The sequence below is a fragment of the Panthera tigris genome, chromosome C1 (assembly GCF_018350195.1).
Source record: "Panthera tigris isolate Pti1 chromosome C1, P.tigris_Pti1_mat1.1, whole genome shotgun sequence".
Taxonomy (NCBI): Eukaryota; Metazoa; Chordata; class Mammalia; order Carnivora; family Felidae; genus Panthera; species Panthera tigris.
In genome coordinates, this window is record NC_056667.1 from 121,029,901 (window position 1) to 121,053,968 (window position 24,068).

The window sequence follows — 24,068 nt, forward strand, 5'->3', positions numbered from 1 at the left end:
CACTAATCAAGGTTTTCTGAAAGAAAGACAAGAAAGACAAGAAAGACAAGAAAGACAAGAAAGACAAGAAAGACAGAAAGACAGACAGACAGAAAGAAAGAAAGAAAGAAAGAAAGAAAGAAAGAAAGAAAGAAAAAGAGATGAGGGAGGAAAAAAGGAAGGAAGGAAGGAAGGAAGGAAGGAAGGAAGGAAGGAAGGAAGGAAGGAAGAAAGGAAATCCTTATGTCATAGGGACCTTGCAAACATTCAAAGGTCTATTAAAATGCATTTGCTTGCACAAATTCCACCATGCTAGCCAGCTAGCTTCCATCATCCTATCTGACACACACCAAAGAAATTTATAGCCCCAACCCCGGGAACACTAAGTAAGAATCTTTAAAGAAGCAAATACTGGAATTGTAATAATTTTATTGCACATATTTAAGAGGAGTATTAGATATAGTTGAAACAAGCTCTTGTTCAAATGGTTAAGTAAGTGATGTTTAAATAGAAAGTAGTGTTTTGCTCCTACACAAAGGAGACCTTTGATATATTAAAGGCAAAAATGCTTATACCATCCACGACATTTTATCCCAGCGAATAAATGTAGTAGCATCTGTTTCCTGGATCATTCACAACGCTAATTAAGGGTGAAAAAGAATATGGAGTGGTCTCTCTTCAAGTCTTTATCACCTATAGGGAACTGTATGAATAAGTGTATGGAATTTTAGAATAATCATGTCACACTTGCAAACATATGGAGACAAGAGTATCTGTTCTCACATTTTATATTTGTCCTTGAAGAAACTTCCAGGGTGAGGATCAAAATTTTCCTTTCCGATTCTCCTGTTTTGACAACGATTACTTATAAAACTATGCAGGAATTCATTTTCACATTCATCTAACTTAGAGAAAATTTTGAACAACTTAAATATTCACAGTAGATTCCATGTCCTCTTTCTTAAATGAAAAAACATAAACAAAATATTCCAATCCTTGCTGAAAAATATTACCTTATTTCCATTCTCCTGAACGTGCATTGATGGTGTGAATATAGTATGATACTTCTTTGATGCCTAAGAGTTGGAAATTATGTACATCATCTAATTAAATACAAATGATCATTTTTAAAATGAATATGGGTGTACAAAGGAACTACATACTTTCAAGGTGAATAATAAAAAAAAATGTCACAAATATAAATGTATCTAATGATAGGGAGTGGTTATTGCTTTTGGGTAGAAGACAGATACGCCCAAACTGAAGACTGAATTCTACTCCTGAAACCAATATTGCACTCTATGTTAACTAACTAAAAATTAAATTAAATAATATATTATTATTGTTATATTTTATATTAAACAATATAATGCCAATGTAAAGAATTATGCTGGCTGGGGCACCTGTGTGACTCAGTTGGTTCAGCATCTGACTTCAGCTCAGGTCATGGTCTCCTCATCCTCAAGTTCGAGCCCCACGTTGGGCTCTGCGCTGATGGCTCAGAGCCTGGAGCCTGCTCTAGATTCTGTGTCGTCTTCTCTCTGCCCCTCCCCCACTCACGCTCTATCTCTCTCAAAAATAAACATTAAAACAATTTAAAAAAAAGAATCATGATGACTGGAACATCAAGTAGTCATGAGTTTTCATCTTCTAACTTAAAGGAAATCACTTACTTCTTTGTCAAAGGAGTTGACAATAGCCAGTAAGTGATACTAACTTGTTGGAACAATAACATGTCTCAATTAGAAGTACCCCAGAAAATTATACGAAATCTGGGGTCATACTTTTAGCCTGTCCTCTGCCCTATCCAAAGAAGAGAAATCCAAGGCCAAATGATTATATTCATGCCTGCTGGTCTTCTTTTCCAGGCCTGTCCATAAAAAGAAGAAACATGTCTCAAGAAAATGAAGGTGGAAGCTTCAGCTGAAAATCTTTTCTGACAGAAAAAAAGAACCATTCCTTGTTGTCATCTTAAGAAAAAAACCAAAAAAAAAAACAACAAAAAAAGAAAACAAACACCTGTTAATTATCTCATGGTTTCCCTGGTATTCCTGCCTAGAACCAGATCTTGCAAATTTCCACTACTGATGTTCTCGACTAGCTAATTTTTGTTGTCATTGGAAGGAGTTGTCTTGTGCATTGTAGAATGTTTAGTGGCATCTGTGACTAGATTCCCATGGCACACTCACTGCTTATCTCCAGCCATAACAATCAAGAATGTCTTCAGACTTGCAAAATGTCTCTTGATGACAAAGTTAGACCAACTGAGAACCACTGCTTGAAAGAAACTGTATTGTCATGCACACAGCAACTGCATAAGTGTGCAATTCCTGTGATTTCATTGGCCCATCAATATTAGTTACAATACTGATATTACTTACTACCAGGATACCAACACATAGTGCTAAAGCTAGATCTTAAAAACAAACAAACAAATTCTCCAGGATTAGAGCCAACATATAAAGCCGCTTGGGTAGTCAGAACTGTCTAATAACCTTTCTTTATTTTAAATTTTTCCAAGTTTTTATTTAAATTCCAGTTAGCATAGTATTATTTTCAAGGATAGAATTTAGTGATTCATAACTTACATACAACACCCAGTGCTCATCACAATAAGTGCCCTCCTTATCTTTTTTTCAAATTTTAAGAGGTGAAATTTTGGGTGTCTTTATCCAGTAAGTATTTATTGGTGCCAGAATTTTTTGATAGGGCACCTATTTCCTTAAACATGAACTGAAAAATAAGTTTCTTGATTTCATGGTGGTAAAAAAACAGTTGGATCTATTCCCTCCACCCCCACATACCTAGTGGCAGAACAAATTAAAAAAAAATAAATAGAAATATTATGACGACATGCAAGCCAATGGAAGATCTCTCCACACACGATGAATCAATAAATACTCCCTGGCTCCAGTCAAACCTACTATTTTTTTAATGGCCTATAAAAAGACAGTTGGACCCCCCAAAATGTGTAGCTAACATTTTCCTTGGAATCATCTCCTTCCATATATGAAGTTCCTCCCTCTAGCATGTTTTTAAAAGCTTGCAGATTTTCAGAATCAAAAAGATATGAGTCTTATCCATCAATCACCCATTTCCATATTAGTACATCAGGCCCATGTTTCCAATTCCCTTCTAATTTAAACTGGTGATTTGACAGAACTATTTATGGTTGCTGGTGTATTCTGCTAAGACCACTGGTGATATTTAATTTACTGACAGCAGAAAGAATACAGCTAATACTTATGAAACATTTCTTCATTATTTCATTGTGAATGAGCTTTTGTTTGAAATAGTCTGGCTTTAAGAGATAAAATTTCCAAACACTTAAAAATGATTAAGAGCAGTTTTGAGGCTAAACCAGTTATTTTGTACAACTCATCTTCAAAAAGTTATATACTCTTTAATTTCCTCTTTCATTAAAAAATCTACCTATCTTCAATCCAAAAGAAGCCTTAAGACAATAATTTTAGGAAAAGGATGTACTTTTGTTTTATTTTTGAAAGCCGGGTCCAGTATTATTGTTACTCAGAGTCTGCTAACCATGATTACATAGCTAAAAAGTACACACTATTCATATTTAAAATATTTTTAAGAAGGAAATCACAATATAGTGTTATCTTATTTTTTATAATAAAATGACTGTTACATTTTAGAATAATATTTCCTACTAAATAATAAGCTATTCTGTTATCACATTTCTATCAGTAATGTGTTTATTTTCTTAATTGACTTGGCACTTTGACTACACAGCCTTTATAGTGATCATAGCCAATTAATTATGATTCTAATTAAAATATTGATAATTGTTCAATGAAAAAACTGCTGTGTTAATAAAATTCTTATGCTCTAGTAAGAGAGTTTTTTTCAACAGAATGGCCTTTGAGGAAAGTAAATCCAGACTTTAGCCTAGCATGAGCTTTGAAAATACAACTACATTTAATAATGCTATCATGGAGTGGGGAGGAAATGATTAAATGAATTCTTCTGAAGAAATAAAGAATCATGGTTGTATACTTGTTTTTTTGTTTTCTTTTACAGTTTTCAGTTAACTAGTTGCAAATATATGCCACACTCCAATCCCTTATCCTTGCACCAACCCCCCCCCCCCCGCCCACAGTCAATTCGACACCTCTAGGACTTATAAATTGCTTAATTATCTGTGTTGTGAGATAAATGTCTTTAGGGAGCCCATGAATCTTAGAAGATCAGTAAATTGGAATATTTGCTAAATATGACTCTGTGGTAATTAAAAGTCATTGCCTACATACAAGAGAGTAGAAGAGACCTCAAAAGGATGCAAAAAGATTAAACACACATGCACAAAGATAAAATGGTATTAATCAACACATGGAGAAACTACAGCAAGATGAGGTGGGGGTGGTGTGAGGTACCAACAAAACATGTATCATAGAAGCTAAGAAAGCAAGGACCAAATGTCGAAAAAAATACATAATCTGTGACCACAGTGAAGACCTCACCAGCCTGTATAAAGGCAAAGGTCAGTAAGGAATAGTCACATAACTGAACCTTCATGTACTGAATGCCTATAACTAACTTAAATGTCTGGCCACTGAAGGTCTATACTCCACATCAAAAATGACACTTTATGATAAAACAACAGAACAACAGCAACAACAAAATGTATTTAGTTTTTTTTCCCTAAACTAATTTTACTGACAATCAATTCATACTGACTTTAATCAGCCAATCATTAGCATACCCTCTGTCATTACCAATTCTGCTTTCTGCCTTCTATCCTACGGAAGGCTTCTTTTCCATTCATTTCAACATCTCTTGGTAATTCCTCAGCCTTTTCTCTAGTATCCCTGAGGACCATGCAATTAAGAAATAATACACATTGCTCTATTCTGTTTATTAAACTTTTTCATTAGGGTTAGTATGTTCTGCCCTAAGGAAATCCATTTATTTAGAAAGTGAGTAATATGCCTTATGAACAGTTGCATTTAGAAGCTGTCCCTCTAATCTCTGTGAATTAACCAATGAGTTTAAAAACAAAAATATCCTTATTCTGTTAGTTTCTGACCTAATTACTAAAGTACATCAGATGTTTGGTTTAATGTAGCCTAATAGATATATAACTATATAAGCACTTCATGATTTCAATGACTATTTTTTTCTTAATATATAAAAATACTAAACAAGAGAAGGTTCCAGTCTATTTCACCTGGCCATCCTATAATAAACATGAAGTCTTGAGGTCTATTTCAGATGTACAAGTAGAAAAAAGAAAAAAATAAAGTAGCTCATGATTTGCTCACTGATTTAATTTGCATAGAAGGTCCTCTGAGGCTCTGGACTATGGCTTCATACAAAGCCATCTTATAGGTAATATAGTGAACCTTTGATTATATAAAACTGTCAGCAAATAACTGTGCACTATTTTTCAGTGGTGTTTGACAACTGAATTTTGAGTATCTGCAACATTTCATTCATTAACACTCACTCAACAGATAATCATCACAAAATCTAGCCTTAAGAAGTTTGAATTTACAAGAAAGAAAAGATTCATATTCTTTTGTAAGAGCAAAACAAATACATTCCATTATTTAAACATTGTCAGGCTAACCAGTGATTCTGGAGAAGCAAACTGAAAATGATAGAAGTCTAAATCATAAAAGCAAAACACTCCAACAGAAGGCCAGCCGAAGGCCAGTTTTAGAAAGCCTGCCTTCTGCTTGATCCAGAAAACCACAACAAATTTAGAAGTCAGGAAGAATGAAAACTGGGAGAAAAAGGTTGTGATAACTTGTGTCAGATTTTTTTGTATCTTGATATTCATATAACTGATTTTACATAGAAAATATTGGAAGAAATATTCGCTGTAAGGAAATTTCATTCTTAGAAACATTTCTCATTTACTAAAATGGGGAGATATGAAGAGAAATGGAGAGAAATGAAGCAGATGGTCACATGGGCATTTTCTATTAATAGATGTACTGATTCTAATGATATTCCATCCTTCTTTACCTGAAATGTTTTGCAGGTGCTGGAGCTGAAGAAGAAAAAAGTTATGTGCACCTAGAGAGCATTCAAAACAACACTGAAATGCATAAAGTAATTAATTTTTCATTACTTACAAAAGTTGTGTTTTCCAATAATAATGTGGTGGCATTTGTTTCTATATTCAGTTTAATGACATGTCCATTCTCGCTTTTATACACCACATCTGTATCTGCAACAACAAAGATATTAACAATTGACAAACACATTGACTAGGTAATACAATGACCTGTAGAGGAGAAAACGTGCATAACAAACAGACACACTTAGAACAATCATTGTTAGCCTTTAATAACGGAGCAAATTTTTGTATTTGGCTCACATTAATCTTCTGCAGTGATCAGGAAGCCTGGCTAGCACATGGTCTATTGTGCAGTGAAAACAGGGTTAGTGAGAGGGCCACTCAGGTTTCTGGTTTAACAACTAAAAATTAATTAAAATACGGGAAATATGCTGCCCATTCCGGGATGAGAAAGAAGGGACAAAGAAATGCCTCCAGTTACCAAGATAAGCTGTTACTGATTCATAATCCAGTTAAGCTGACAATAAAGGCTGTCATTTACCGTAACTCGACACAAGTCTAAGCTACTCCTACTAGACCACCCTCATGCACACTTTATGCTTCCCGTCCTACCACCCCTCAATTCCCATCCAATCTTTCTCCTTAGGGCTGGGAATTTTGTCTCTGACAGGTTATCTGGCTTGTGTGACCACAGCCCAAAATCTCTGAGGGAAATGAGGTTTTTTTTAAATAACCACATGGCTTCTGGACAGTTGTTGATCTTATATATGAGTTAACTTCAACCACATATGTCAGGAAATTAAATCATTCTAAGAATATGTCAGACTGAAAATATCAACAGGAGGGAAAGCTGTCAGAGAGGATACTCAGAAGTTAAATATATACATATTACATATACGTGTGTGTGTGTGTGTGTGTGTGTGTGTGTGTGTGTGTGTAAAAAATACCCAAATAAAAGTAGACGTGAGTGTTTTTTTAATGATAATCTTCTGTCCAATTTTGCTCAATTCTAACTTTTGCATAGTATTGCACCTCCCTAACCCTCTGTCCATTCTTGGAAGAAAGGCAATATTGAAGGAGTTTGGGTCCACTATCCACAGTGAATGAAGTTATACAAGATACAATTTCTCAGAACCCAAATGTCTTCACATGTATAATGGTAAACAAGTACTCCATGGTGGGTTATGAAGATTATATGGAAATGTCTGAAAATTCAGACAGAACTAGGTTTTCTCGCTTGTTCTCTAGTTATTTCAATATTATAAAAAGCTATAGTCAGAAATCATATGATGAGAAGCAATCAATACTAGCAGAAATTAAGTTTGTCTTTTTTGTATCTGTGTTTCATTTAAGAAGACTGAGAGCTCAATATGACTCTCCTACTAAGGTTAAGGATGGCACAGGAGGCCAGTAGTTCCTCTTGAGCTTAATGAGGACAATGGAACATTGAATCAGGAACAAGAAATGGTGTTTTAAGAAAGTAGGAAAAGAGGCAAAAAAAAAAAAAAAAAAAAAAAAGATATTCAAGTTACTTTCTGAAGCGGGCCCTATGGGCAGATCTTCAAAATAAGGCCTGTATCACCTTCTGAACTTCTCTCATCAGCAATAAATAAACTGAGTTCTCCTCTCACTAACTTTACCTGTTGTCTTTTCTAGTGATGTAGAACAAACAACAGTTGTACACAAATAATAAATATTTATTTTGATTTATATTCCTTTCCTCTCTGGCCTTTCTTTTCTACCCTGTGTTTAGGATCATAAGTCAGCAGCAACACTGGTCTGGGTTATTCATTTGGCTTTGCCAGCTGATTCGAGTCTTCTTTCTGCTCTCAGTTGATGTTTGCATGAATAAAGAGTCGAACCTTAACACCTCTGTTATTTTTCTTGATATTCTCAATTCTGGACCACTTCTTGATATTGAAGACCTGACAAGCATGCCTTATCAAGACATCCTCATAATATTTTCACTATAAGTCAAAAGAAAAAAAAAATTCCCCTTTCTATTATACTGTGAAGATAAAACCAAAAGCCAGCAATGTGTGGTTCTTCTTCTAGAGGATAAACACATCACATAATTCTAAACAGGGATTAGGTCTTTGGCCTTAAGAAGGAAGAAGAGCTCAGAGAGCAACTGTAATATGAATAGTGGTTCCTCTTCAGTGGAAGGGTTAGAGTAATGTATGGCCCCAGAGTCTCTCACATTAAGAGAAAACTCTAAGCAGGTGATGGATTATATCAAGAGTAGAGGAAGGAAAACTAGGTTTTGTTCTCCTTAGAACCAAAGTAGAAGGAAGCGAAGTTTATTTGAGAAGATAAATACTAAATGTAATATTTTAAAAGTAAATTTTGCTGAATAATTACTTAGACTTGAAAAACATGTACAGAGATTTGAGATTTACAAATACCTTGAGATCTGTACACCTGCAAATGTTACCACTAGACTCAACATTGCATTAGCAGGAGAAAACTACTTTCTTTAATTCAAGTGTAACTCTCTAGCTTAAAATTTAATACAGATTTCGGCATGAATTATTTAAATTTTTTTAAAATGTTTATTTTTGAAGGAGAGAGAGACAGAGTGTGAGTGGGGGAGGGGCAGAGAGAGAGAGAGAGAGAGAGAGAGAGAGAGAGAGAGAGAGAATCTGAAGCAGGCTCCAGGCTCTGAGCTGTCAGCACAGAGCCTGACGCAGGGCTTGAACTCACAAACCATGGGATCATGACCTGAGCCAAAGACGGATGCTCAACTGACTGAGCCACCCAGGCACCCCTGCATGAATTATTTTAAAAGCATCTAATATCTGCCTTTATTAATTGTGCTTAATTTTTTTTTCTGGTCTTCAAAATTTGGTCTTCTGGGTCTCCTATTTATCCTATCCTGTTTGATTTATAATCACTAGTAGAATCTCCCATTTTGATACTCCTGTTATTGCATTATTAAATTACTTTGTAGAACTATATTTCAAAATTGCCATGTCATATTTTGTTTAATATTAGGTGATGAGATACGAGTGAGTAAGAGCAATGAATAAAGTGCATTAGCACAGAAATTTTAAGGGAGGTGTATTTGAAACATTCTTTAAAACACAGTATCATGCATGTCTATACAGCACGTTGACTAAATCATCTTTCTTTCTTTCAGATCATTGAAAGTTAAGAGTCAATTGTCCTGAACACATATTTGATTCAGTCATTTTTGTTTTAAATAAAAAGGTGTGACAAGATAGAATCACTATCTAGCCTCTCTATCCTGAGGTCCAAAAATATATTCTTAGTGTCTGTCTCCCTAAATAATTATTATTACTGTAATTTCTATTCCTATTTCCCTTAATGTGTCTAACAAAAGGAAAAACATAATAGTATATTTTAGCTTTAAATCATTCAGGGGGGCACCTGGTGGCTCAGTAGGTTAAGTGTCTGTCTCTCGATTTCAGCTCAGGTCGTGATCTCACAGTTCGTGAGTTCAAGCAGGCTCCACACTGCTATCAGCGCAGGGCCTGCTTGGGATTCTCTCTCCCCCTCGCTCTCTGCCCCTCCCCTACTCTCTCATGCATGAACACCCGTGCTTTCTCTCTTTCAAAATAAACAAATAGACTTTAGATCATTCAGGTAAATGTGTTTTTTTTTAATTTTTATTTTAGACCTCTTCTACACAAAGCAGGTAGTAAAGCACTTCACATAACAGATCAATTCTCAATTTACTAATAACATTGAGAGAAGTGAGGCCTCGATGTTTGCCCCAAATGTTCAGGACCAAGAACCAAAGGAGACTACATCCATAAGATTTAATTTTGAGTTACTCCAAGTTCTTGCCCATAGAAATTATAAAACTATACAAACTCATTTTTTCAGAAACTCAATAAAAATTAATTAATCTGAATAATAAGCTCTTAAAACTGAGCAAATTCTTAATCATTAAACACCTGTTTAATTAATACTAACCTCAAGATGGCTGCCTCTCTGTCCACCAATCCTATTACATCATGAAACATGGCAAACTTCAAACAGGTTCTCACAGCGAAAGACCATTAACCATTCAAGCCCAGATCCCCAGCCCTATACTTATCTCCCCACCCCCACCCAATTATCTCCTCCTTCTGGACCTTCTAAGACTGACAAAATGTTGTCCTCTGTATCTGCAATAAGTAATAAAATCAGTTTTGCTTAACAGGTTATTCCGAGGGTTAACCTTCGGAAAATTCACTTTCCATGTGCATCAATATAAAAGTACTTTCTTTTTTTTTTTTTTTTTTTTTTAATTTTTTTTTTCAACGTTTTTTATTTATTTTTGGGACAGAGAGAGACAGAGCATGAACGGGGGAGGGGCAGAGAGAGAGGGAGACACAGAATCGGAAACAGGCTCCAGGCTCCGGAGCCATCGGCCCAGAGCCTGACGCGGGGCTCGAACTCACGGACCACGAGATCGTGACCTGGCTGAAGTCGGAGGCTTAACCGACTGCGCCACCCAGGCTCCCCTTTTTTCTTTTTTTTTTTTTTTTTTTAATTTTTTTTTTCAACGTTTTTTATTTATTTTTGGGACAGAGAGAGACAGAGCATGAACGGGGGAGGGGCAGAGAGAGAGGGAGGCACAGAATCGGAAACAGTAAAAGTACTTTCTTGTTTTTGTTGTCATTGATGCTATTATTGATAATGTAAGTATGCATTTAATTTTGATAGGATAATTTGCTTTGAACATTTCAAAACAAAATCTATCATCTATCTATAAAGACAGTTTTCAAAAACTGGGAAAAAAAAGTGTGGCAAATCAACTATTTTGGAGATATTAATTCAAATATGATCTTTGTGTTTTGTTTTTTTTTTAATCTGTTTTGGGGGCACTGGCATGGCTCAGTCAGTTAGGCATCAGACTTTTGACTTCTGCTCAGGTCATGATCTCACAGTTTCATGAGTTTGGGCCCCACATGGGGCTCTGTGCTGACAGCAGAGAGCCTGCTTGAGATTATCCCTCTCTCTCTGCATCTCTGCTCACATTCTCCCTTTTGCAAAAAATTTTTTAAAAAAATCTGTTTTTGATATCTAAAATAAAAACTCCATGGCATCTAAAATCTCTTAAGTCACATTCAAATAATGAACTAAAAAAAAAAAATCTAAAAACAGTGAAAGAAAATAATGAAATGATTACCACAGAAAATGCTCAAATGATTTTTGAAAGAATTTGTTAAATATCAAGTTAAGATTTAATCATTTAACATATCAACATTAAATCTGGAATACTGAACTAATCATACTTGAAACACAGCAGACCCCTCATTCATCTCTCCTAAAACACTGCTCATAACTATGCAAAAGTATCCTCACTTTTTTTTTATCATCACTTTTAAAGAACCACATATTTACCTGTGAAACCTGAAGACATCAAAAATGGCTTCATTTACCTTTCCTGCCTACCTCAAAATCTTGCTCTATACATACTCCTTTTTTCCCAGACATTGAGAATGAGGTAATCTTTCTCCTTTGCAAAGCAAAATGCTGTTTCATGGCCAAATCAGTATTCTCCAAACTTTTAAGTATCTTTGATTTCTGGTACCTCTTGCCAGCTACTTGTACTTTTCAGAGCATACATATTTATTTTTAATAATAATAATATAATCACCTGCATCCAGCTCTTTCACTCTCCCCCAGGTTTGTTTCAATAAACGTTCTACATAAGTTTTCTGCATTATTCTGTGCCTCTGCCCTATGTGCTGTTGTCTGTATCTTCCTGCTGTGTAGCTGCTGTCCTTATGCTGCTGAAATTGCAAACTTGCAACATTACCACTGACCTGAAATTAACCAAATCCAATGTGCTCTTCCACCAAGCTTAATCCCTACCTCACTTGATTTTGCAGTGTATGATAATGATGATGAACAGAAGGATTTTGAAATCATCTTTCTTGACTTTGAACCATTGCTTTGCCCTGGAATGATTTCCTCAAAAATTTCTATCTGTTCTAACCCGCCTCCTTGCTACCTAAACAAAGACATCCTTTCAAGTTCAGCACTGAGCTTTATTTACTTATTTTTTTTTTTTCCAACTGCTGTTGTCTGAGTGATCCCTTCTACTCAGACCTTCCTATATTGATTCTTCAACTTTCAACTCTGGTTCTGACCCCTCCCCGTATGCCAGTTTTGTGTGTCCAATTCTATGTCAGATCACATAAATGTCTTGCAGCTATAGAAAGGACAGTAGACAAAAGGTCAACTCCTTATACTTATGGCTATATCCTCCTTCGAAGTTCCATATATATGCACACATGTATGTCTACTGTGTCTTCTCTACTTCTTCACCTCCTATATTAATACTGTTCTTTATAACCTTTCACTTGGAAGAGTGTTTCAGTTTTTCACATGTTCTCTATGCCTCTAGTTTATTCCAATCACACAGCCTAACACATTCTAAACACCACTTTGTATTTTGTCATATGCACCAAAAATAGTCATGGCTCACGAATAATAAAGTATAAAATCAAAGCCTAGCAGTCAGGTTACTCACTACCTGGCTTCAACATATATTTACATAGCTATTGTCACCTGATGCTCTATAAAATAGTCCAGATCATCTGTTGTTTATTCTTGTTTACACATCTTGTACCTCACCCCTACTCTATTTTGCTAATGACACACACTGCCCAGGTGCTGCCCCAACTCTACCTGTGTTTCCAAGCACCATTAAGTTCCCCAAATTTACAGAGCCCTCACTCAATATTTCCCTTTTCGTAATTTCTATGTTTAATTCATTTAATATTTAATAGTATATTTCTTTAAAAATTACTATGTATTTTACGGGGCACCTGGGTGGTTCAGTCGGCTGAGGGACCGACTTCGGTTCAGGTCATGATCTCAGGGTTCATGGGTTCTAGTCCCGCATCGGGCTTTCTGCTGACAGCTCAGAACCTTGAGCCTGCTTTGGATTCTGTGTCTCCCTCTGTCTCTGCCCCTCCCCCGCTTACACTCTGTCTCTCAAAAATAAATAAATGTTAAAATTAAAAAAAATACTATTTTATTTAGTTTCAATACACTGTTTTGGGTTTTCAATTACTTTATAAACACAAGAAAGGACCTATTTCTTGTTCCTTTGAGAAGCGAGAGGATTCACACCCACAAATCTTACTATCTATATTAACATGAGTTTACCATTCAACTGTCTGCACTAATATGACTTTAATATTTCAGGAAACTCTTGCCAGGAAGATGAGGTTGCAAATAACTTCATCTCCTCCACTCCTACAGAGAACTTTGTGAAAACCCATTTGTTTGAAAAACAGAATACTGGACTAGTACCTACTAAAGCAAATATCTCTTTCTCAGAACAATACACAGCTCAACCAAATGACTGTTGACTATTTGAAAGCCTCCCCAAACCCTCACCTCCTTGAATAGATCAATCCTAAACTCCTACAACACAAACTCCCCCAATTCCAATCAAGACTGCTAATGACAGACCTGTCAAACTAGATCCCCCAAATCTCAGACATACCTTCCTTTCTCCTTTCTTTTCCATGTGCTGTTCATTCTCTGTCAAGACGGTGATCTCCTTTACCAAAGTGAGCAATAGCTTCACCTGTCACCTTGATGTTTTTATTGGGGGGGGGGCTGGGGAACCGACATTCAGTTCTTTGAAATTTCTGTATTATATAAAATATATAATATGTATAGTATATATCCAATTGAAGGATCTCAAGAAATAGTCTTCTCTGCTACAGGACTAAATCTTTCCACTATCTTTCACATGTTATGTTTTTCACTGTTACGAATTTAATTAGAACTAGATTTAGCACTAGTGACAAAGACTCCTTCCTTGACCAAAATTCAGTCAGCCTCCTCTGAGCCCTCTTCCAGACTAGTCCTTGACCTTGGCCTGTCTTTACCACATCCTGCTAACCCAGTTTAGTTACAATATGCCCAATCATTGATGTCTGATCACATTCTTTGCCCTCCAGCTGTGAAATCTAAGTGCTTGGACTTGCATTTAATGAGAATCCTGTTAGGCCAGTTTAGTAAGAATCCTGTAACCTCCATATGTCCTCTCAGTAATTTTTCCCTACTGCCCACCCCCCACTTGGTTCTTTGGCAATAAATCTCTAGTTCCATTTCTGTATTCAGAGTTCAGTTGAGTCTCTCTCCCTCTATAGCAATAGTCTCACTTCTATTATAATAATCATGAATAAAGTCTTCCTTACTATTTTAACAAGTGTCCGATTAATTTTTCTTTAGCATTACCTTGGAAATCTAAACTTAGGTAACCTACTTTAATAACATTCTGGTATTAAATTTAAATTATATGTTATATATTATAAATTATTATGTTATTAATATTAAATTAATGTAATTTAATAATTTACTATAAATTAAATTATATAAAATATATACATATCAATAAACTATATACATACAGTTGATCTATGAATAACATGGATTTGAACTATACAGGTCCACTTATATGCAGATTTTTTTCAATAAATATGGTACAATACTATAAAGACAATTTCTCTTATTATTTTCTTAAAAGCACTTTGTTTTCAGGGTGCTTGGGTGACTTAGTTAAGCATTTGACTCTTGATCTCAGGTCAGGCCATTATCTCATGGTTCATGAAATCAAGCCTCTGTGTAGGGCTCTGCACTCACAGTGCAGAGCCTGCTTGGGATTCTCTCTCTCCCTTTCTTCTCCCTCTCCCTCTCTCCCTCTCTCTGCCTCTCTCCCTCTCCCCACCCCAACTGTCTCAAAATAAACAAACTTAAAAAAAAGCATCTTTAGCTTACTTTATTGTAAGAATTACAGTATGTAATATATATAAAATACAAAATAAGTGTTAATTGACTATGTTATTGGTATGGCTTCCAGTCAACACTAGGTTATTAGTAGTTAAGTTTTTAGGGAGTCAAATCTTTTTGCATAGTTTTTTTAAGTTTATTTATTTATTTTGAGAGAGAAAATGAGGAGGGGAGGGGCAGAGAGAGAGGGAGAGAGAATCCCAAGTGGACTCTGTACTGACAGCCCAGAGCCCAAACTGGAGCTCCATCTCAGTACCATAAGATCATGACCTGAGCAGATATCAACTGTCAGACGCTTAACCCACCAAGCCAACCAGGGGCCTCAATATATGCACATTTTTTACTATGTGGAGGGTCAGCATCCCTAACCCACATGTTGCTCAAAGAAATACACACACACACACACACACACACACACACACACACACACAGAGTTAGTTTACTACACTAGACCAGTGGTCCACAAACTCTAGCTATTGCTATGGGACAAATCTATGCCCACAAAATTTGGTCCACAATCATGTTTGTTTATTTATTCATTTATATTTGCCTGTGGATGCTTTCACACTATAATTGTAGGTTTGAATAGCTGCAACAAACGAAATGGCTCACAAAGTCCTTTCTGGTCCTCTCTGGTCCTTTCAAGAAAAAGTTTGCTGACCTCTGTGTTAGACTATTAATTGCTTGACTCATCATAGAAAATACATTTTGTTTACTATATTTATAAATGTTAGTTACTGATCATTGCAATTCCACTAGAAGAATGTTCTTTGGATCCCCAAAATATCTATATACTCCAAAGAGTTATTTTGTTTTGTTTTGTTTTCCAACCTGGCATGAGAAATATATTTGCCTTAAAATGATCTGAATTCCTGGCAAATAGGATAAAGTTAGGTGTGCAAAATAAATGCATTTTCCTAAAAAGTAACCAGAATAAATGTCACCTTCATTTAAAAGTCATCGTAATTGTAAGTAATCATTAATTCATATAGAAGTGTCAATCCTATGAATGGCACTTCCTGTAATAAAGAGCCCTTTCCAGGCTCAGTAATGGAGCAGTTGATGGCCACTCAGCTAAATGATGTCTTTTTGATTTGTAGCTAAAATGTGAATAGCAGCAATTTTCGGATGATCATTTCATTCCTTAGATTATTTGCAAAAAAAAAAAAAAAAAACAAAAAACAAAAAACTCACAGAAAAGGAAAATAAAGCACCCCTCTCTAGAATTTCAAATATGTGTTGCCACCAAAAGGTTTGTTTGCATAATAGTGTCATAAGTACCAGATTGTAACTGTTTCAGTTTCTTAAGCTAAAACCTACAAGAGTTTTAGAGAAAGTTTTCTTAACTTCAGACTCCCATAATCAAAGATGTGCTTAAGTGGTCCAGTCTACTGAAGCCTGCAGGCAAAAGGAAGACACATGCAGATTCAAGCCTTCCCTTCACTGAGTGTCTCATGTAAAATGAACATAAATGGTGCGTGTGTTTCCATGATACTAAAGGTCTAGAATTCTACTGCAGTAACACTTGCAGAAAACAGAGCTTATTTTAAAGTAACATCTAAACTGCAAAATATAGGGGAACAAAAAGAAGACAAGCAGACATCTGAAGCACTTCTCTCTCCTTTCATTTTGTTTTTGCTGGAGTCAGCCACCAATATGCCACCATTTCTTTTCTCATTCTGAAGATTAAACTGGGCTGAGCTCAGCCTCCAAATGTATCTTTGGAGGTGGGGCAGGTAGCCAGCAATCCCTTAAAAAAATGAGAGTTTTCTCATTTCAGGGTCCACTCATGCAAGGCGCCTCTCTGGATGTGAAGATACTATCTGGTCCTCACCACACTGCCTTGGTGATTTGTCTGTTGCTGTGAGTAATAAACTCTCTTCGTCTCTGTTGTAAAGCCCTAATGTTTTACATACAAGTTCATTTTCAAGTAGGGTGAAACCTCAGATCCTGCATTTATTTAAAAGGTCTCCTCCCTCAGGGGGCGCCTGGGTGGCTTTGTCAGTTAAGCATCTGACTTTGGCTCAGGTCAAGATCTCACAGTTTGTGGGTTTGAGCGCTGCTGTGCTGACAGCTCAGAGCTCAGAGCTTAGAGCCTTAGGATTCTGTGTCTCCCTCTCTCTATGTCCTTCCCTGGCTTGTGTTCTCTCTCTCAAAAATGAATAAACATTAAAAAAATTGAAAGAAAAAAGTTTTCCTCCCTCAAGTCTAAGGATCCCCCCATTTTCTCTCAAGTTTTAATTTTATTATTAATTTCTACATCACTAATAAAATAGCTTCATATTACATGGCGACATTTTATTAATTTAATCACAAATCAAATAATCTTTCATCAAACTTGTAAATTAAAAACTCAAAAAAGAACATTAATTCTATACACTCAATTTGTGCTTGGATACTGCAACAATGACTATAATTTAAAGCTCTGAATTACACTATTTAAATATGTATCTGTAGAGACTTAACCACCCATCACTTAGCTATTTTGATATCCCCTTTGGATCCTTCCTGGCCAGTCCATGCACTTAAGTGAATTTCCATTTACTATTGACATTGTCCCAATGACAAACATGTTTATTCTCCAATATCTTTGATAAGGTTATGCCCTTCTTCTCAAGATGCAATATTTTGCCATGGTTCTTTCAGTTGAATGGACATACGAAATCATGACTTTTGCCTATCTAGTGCCAACTCATCTTAGACAGATTTTGTTACCCCACAGCAGTGTTTTTCTGGCCATGTTTATCATCAGCATACTGAAGATGTCAAAAGAAAAAGACATATGGCAATTTCACTTATATGTGGAATCTAAAAAAAAACAACAAATGAATAAACAAACAAAAAGCAGAATAAGACCTAGAATACAGAGAACAAACTGGTGGCTGCCAGTGGACAGGGGTAGAGGATGGTCAAAATGACTGAAGGGGAGTGGGAGGTACAGGCTTCCAGTAATGAAATAAATAGATCACACGAATAAAAGTACAGCAGAGGGAATACAGTTAATGATATTGGGATAGTGTTGTATGGCGACAGATGGTAGCTGCATGTGTGGTGAACATAGCATAAGGCATAGAAAAGTTGAATCACTACGTTGAACACCAGAAACTAATGTAACATTGTGTGTTACCTATACTCAAATTAAAAAAAAAAATGGAAAAAAAAAAGAGAAAGAAAAATACATGAGGTCAAGGACAGTAACGTTTTGCATCTTCCCTCATTTTAAAGTAATATATATTCACCACGGAAAATTTGTATAAGGCCAACATATCAAGGAAAAATAACTGTGAAACTGTTAATGTATTTCCTTATAAAACACACAGTTGAGATCTCAATGTATATCACAATTTGCATCCTTTCTCTTAAAATTGAAGATTAGGCATTATATCCCATTATTAAAAATTCTTCATTAGCTAATTCAAATTCTTAACACTTTCAGCCCAAATGACACTTTAGAAAGAAAAATAAATTGAAACATAATCATTGGTAAAATGAAAGAGGAAAAGCGGCAGTATTTAAAATGTAGGGGAAAAAAAGTAGATAAGATACCCCTGAATATAGATTCACAAAGTAGCACTGAGAAACTTTGTTGTCTGGAAAACTAATTCATACATCTAAACAACAGATGCTATGACTCTCTTCAAATGCATAGTGGCATACCTTTATCAATTTCTGCACTTTTCAATTAAATCTCTAGAGCCTAACATTGATCACTGCACTCCAAGAAGTATGCAACTAAACCATAAGGTAAGACTTCATTAAATAGAAAATTGATTTAGTTGAATAATATGGAAGTATTGCATTGATTTAAACAAAAACAACATTGAAAGAGGTGACAAAAGGAATAATTAAAAATTCACATACTCAAGGGCGCCTGGGTGGCTACTGGTTAAACATTGACTCCTGATTTCTTCTCAGGTGGTGATGTCATGGTTTGTGAGGTCAAGCCCTGTATAGGGCTCTGTGCTTCTATGCTGACAGTGTGGAGCCTACTGAGATTGTCTCTCTCTGCCCCTCCCTGCACACCCTCTCTTTCTCTCTCTCTCTCTCTCTCTCTCGCTCTCGCTCTTGCTCTCGCTCTCTCATTCTCTTTCTCAAATATAAAAATTAAAAAAATTCACATACTCAAAGACAATCAGAGCCAGGAATGAATACCAGATATGTTAAATATATTAAAATGAATATAAGACAATCACCAACAACAGAAAACTATAGTTAGTTCTGTGGCTGAGTTTAGTGGAAATGAGGCAGCAACTTTGGGGAGCAGGTTTTTGTTTTTGAGTTTGGATGAAATCACTTCTCAAGCATATTTAGGCATTTTTGTAAAAAACAGTGTGAGAGTTCATGAGAAAAGCTGGGTTGATTAAAGAAAAATACTCATTAAGTTCAAGTTGTAAAATGGTTTTAATCATATTCTGTCATATGCCAAGGACGTAACTTACTCAACCATAAACAGCTATTATACAAATTGATGTCCTTAGAAGAAAATTGATCAGATAAGTATACTTGAATAAGTCACTGTTACTATTTTCTATTTCAGGGTAGGAGGGGGGAGGCAAGGAAAGGACTATTTTTGTTTCAAGTATCAAAAGCCTCAACCTAAATGAACATAACATACAAAACACACACACACACACACACACACACACACACACACACAAAAGGATTGTATTGTATGTCTGGCTTCAAGTATGACTTTATGCAGGGGCTCAAATGCTGTCATCATGGGCACAAGTAGTATCTTACCATAGTTTATTTTCGGATGGCTCCATTCAGATAGGCTTTCTCTTTGCAATCAAAAGATGGTTATAACAACCTGGAAAGCTTACAGCCTCTTATTTTCAACCCCAATTGGAAAAATCAAGATTCTTTTTTTCCAGGATTCTCAATTAGAGAGTGTTTCATTACTTCTGTTGTTCTTGATTGGGCCAGGTAGACAGTCTTGCTCTGGATGTTAGGGATGTGCAATGCACTAGCATACAGAGGACTAAATCCCATGTCCTCTCGTGCCAAGTGTTGAGGATTGATTTTTAAAAAAAGTTTTGTGGATGTCAGAAAAGGGTCAAGTTTGGCTAAGTGATACAGACAACAGATGTATCACACAGCATATCTGTGCTGCTAATGAATGATTTTACATATGAAGGGTGTTGTTGAAAACAAAAGCAATGCATCTCCAAACCTAACACAAATTGGTGCTTCATTATATAGGAAAGTGAAGCAGAATAGATGGTGAGGGTGAGTGAGTGAGAGAGAGGCAGAGAGAGAGACAGAGAGAGAGAGAGACTTGGAAGCAGAGGTTTGTGTCCATAATAGGAAATGTACTGTAGTAATTGCTAAAATTCTGAGGAAAAAAAAGGAGTTTGCTTGAGGTCCTGCCATATTCCCAAGTCATGCTCCCCTTAGAGAAAAATGATTTTGCTTGAAATCACAAGACTTTTGTGGCTCACTGGGGAAGCTTGCCAGGAGGAATGTGTGCTTTTGCCAGGATGTGTAGTCAGAGATTTCACTGCACTGAGAGCGGGGAAACCTGCTGGCAGCGATCAGGGTGGAGACTGCTGTGGGGGTATAGATGCATGTCCTGGAAGAATTACAAATTTCCATCAAATTTTCAAGTCTCCTGTTGAGTTGTTAAGAGTTATCAGATTTGCCAAGGAACAGACTGAATTTACAAATGAGTCTTGCCAATAAGGATAAACTCTAAACATACTATGTAAAACCTATCACTTAGTGTTACAACACCAATGCGGTGTGTATTTTATTACCATGGTTATCTTCCTGAAACTGCTGACGCAGACCCACCTATGATTATTGTCATCCAAATCTCCCTTACTAAACATCACACGCAAGTTCAAAGTCTATCCCTCTATCTTAAATCCTTTCCAAACAATTTGTTTATTTAAATATATATATGTGGATATACAAATATATCCACATATATCATGCACATGTACACTTAATCAATGTAAAATATATATTAATATATTAGTCACACAGATGTAAATTATCTGTATAATCTATACAGATTATCAGTAATTTTTATACATTGTTTCTATAAAGGAGTCCTTAGAATAAAGTTGACAACATAATTGTCTCCAAAATATTTTGAAGATCTAGGAGGAATGACAGAGGTGATCTTGTCCAATCCCTTCATTTTATCAGTGAAAAATTAAAACCACAGAAAAGTTGGGGTGAACACAGTGAGGAATCAGTAAGTAAAACTTCTGGATTGGGATTGTAAATCCAGTCTAATTTCTGCAACTCTGGCTATCTCTTAACCAATGTCTGAGGCCTATCCTGCTTCCTTAAACTAGCCCTCCCATCTGCATATTCCCTTTCCCTTTAGTGGTAAGTTTCACGAACCTCCTTTCTGAAGCTAAAGGAGGCACTACTAACTCATAACTAAGCAATGGGTAATGGGTAGGCAATACATTAGCTGTCAGTGACTCCCTACTACTATTTCCAAGATGGCCTCAATTGACCCACAGTAGCCCATTGAGGGAGGCACCAGGGTAATGGTGCTCCGTCTGCTCCTTGGGATGAGCACACTGGTGACAGAATTACTAAGAGAAAATGGGAAGTCTGCAGGTACTCTAAGCCGTTTGGATAAGTACTCCCACATTATCTTCTAACTGACACACGGGATGGTCCCCATTTCTCATCTTACGAAAAGTACTCTGGGTTTTCTTAAATTCTCCACTCCTTGTCATCCCTCCAACTATAATTTTTTAATACTCAACATCATATTTAATTCAAGCCACCTGTTTGCACAGATGGCAGCTTGCTCACTTTTATGCAGGAGCTAAAGATCTAGGCCTGACAAAACACAAGTTAAACTGTCACTTTGCTTTGTTTCTCCAAGTTTAAAGTGAGTTAAAGAATCAGAGAGAACAGATGTCTCTCCTTACGCATTCTATTTCACCTTTTTTTTTTTCCTGGTCTCCCATAATCTTTTAGAAAACACGATATGAGATTCTTTGTGCCGACCATTATGTTTCTGCTTCAAAAAGATGAACCTTCCTGTACCTCTTCCTAATATGACACTTGCTGTCACCACATTAAGCAGATAGGAGCCACAATCTGCAGACCCTGCCTCGCTTCACCTGCATTTTCCCTTCCTAACATTTGCTCTGGAGCACAGCTGGAAACACACATACGATCAGCTAGCAGATATCTGTGTTCACAGATGCAGGTATGATACAGAAAACAAGCACTATTTTTATCCTTATCAAACCGTGCTGCTACTACAAGTAACAAAGCGATACACAGGTTTTCAATCTCTGGTTAGTCACTCAACTATTTACTTGTCAAGTGTTTACCATGTTCCTGAGAAATGTGAAGTGGGAGAAAAAAAAAACACCTAAAATCTAGACTGTAGAATAAAACATGGTTATGTGGTACATTAAAAAAAATAGCCACCATGTATTATTATCTACAACAATGAAGGTGTTTCTTTAGACATTTATACTTATCTCATTTAATTCCTACAGTAATGGCCCTTTTTACCCAAGAGAAAATAAAACTGAGGCTCAGGGAGCTTCAATAACTGGACTAACACTATAGAATTAAGAGAATGGTGGAGCCAGAATTCTGATAGGGCACAGATTTAAATACAATTTGATGATGAGAATTACAATAGCCGCTCCCCGGGGAGGCTACTTCTGGGTCTCTATCCCCTTCCAGCACACACCCCTCCCAGTCTATGCTGGTGTCGTGACCTGCAGCAAACAGAGGTGGTCATTGATGGGGCAGCTCCTGAGAGCCCTTGCAATGTTCCATTCTGGGATACAACTGAGGTCTGAGCCTGGCACATGGAGGAGCCTATGCCTCTATGTCTATTCTGCAGGTGTATGTTTCTTCTTTCAGCCTCCTCAGTGTCAGCTGTCAGAATCCTTTCAGAAACCAAGATAACAGCACAACAGCATGTGGCTGATGGCAGAGCCTGCCCATGCTCCACTAGTGCAGACTCACCTCTGAAGTTCAGGAAGAACGGAGGGATACAACCTTCAAAGGGCTGACGGCAGGCTGTGAGGCTGAAGCAAGATGATGCAGTCCTCCTGCTCTTATACTAGACTCTATGCCATCATATGAAATATTTATATATGTGTGTTATTTTAAAAAAAGTAAGTATATGTTTCTTTTTTAATTTTTTTAATGTTTATTTACTTTTGAGAGAGAGAGGGAGAGAGAGAGAGAGAGAGAGAGAGAGAGAGAGAGAGAGAGAATGAGCAGGGGAAGGTCAGAGAGAGAGGGAGACACAGAATCTGAAGCAGGCTCCAGCCTCTGAGCTGTCAGCACAGAGCCCGACATGGGGCTTGAACTCACAAGCCATGCCATCATGACCTGAGCCAAAGTTGGACGCTCAAGTGTCTGAGCCACCCAGGCGCCCCAGTACATGTTTTTTTTCCAATTGTTTTCTTGTGATAAACAATAAACAATAACACAATTTACCATCTTAGCAATTCTTTTTGAGTGTTTATTATTTTTGAGAGACAGAAAGAGACAGAGTGCGAGCAGGGAAAGGGCAGAGAGAGGGAGACACAGAATTGGAAGCAGGTTCCAGGCTCTGAGCTGTCAGCACAGAGCCCAACGCGGGGCTCAAACCCACGAACTGTGAGATCATTCATGACCTGAGCCAAAGCCGAATGCTTAACTGGCTGAGCCACCCAGGTGCCCCTACCATCTTAGCAATTTTTACTGTACAAGTGAGGGGTATTCAGTACATTCATAATGTGCAACCGTCACCACCATCCATCTTCAGAACTCTTTTCATCTTCCCCTAGTGAAACTCTATATACATGTTTAATTACTCCCCAATCCCCCTTTCCCACAGTCCCTGGCAATCACCATTCTACTTTGTTTCCACAATTCCACCTGCTTCTATATACCTTGGATAAGTGGGATCATACAGCATTCATCTTTTTGTGATTAGCTTATTTTACTTAGCATAATGTCTTCAAGATTCATGCATGTTGTAGTGTATGTCAGAATTTCCTTCCTTCTTAAAAATGACTAATGTGCTATTGTATGTATATACCACATCTTCCTATTCAACCATCAACACAAACTTGAGTTGTTTCCATATTTTAACTTTTGCAAATAAACGTGGATGAACTACTACTATACTATGGATAGTATAACTATACTACTATAAACATGGATGAACAAATATCTCTTTAAGAAACTGTTTTCAATTCTTGGGGGATATACCTCAGAGTGGAATTTCTAGATCATACGGTAATTTTGTTTAATTCTTTGAAGACACGCCACACCGTTTTCC

General features: G+C 36.6%; 1 protein-coding gene across 1 annotated transcript in view; it reads right to left on the reverse strand.

Annotated features, from left to right (window-relative positions):
- Window positions 1–24,068, reverse strand: part of DPP10 (dipeptidyl peptidase like 10) — a 646,469-nt gene that overhangs the window by 330,654 nt on the left and 291,747 nt on the right. The window contains exon 4 of the mRNA XM_042994282.1: window positions 6,081–6,175. Coding sequence (XP_042850216.1) covers window positions 6,081–6,175 — 95 coding nt within the window. The remainder of the gene's footprint in view (window positions 1–6,080; window positions 6,176–24,068) is intronic.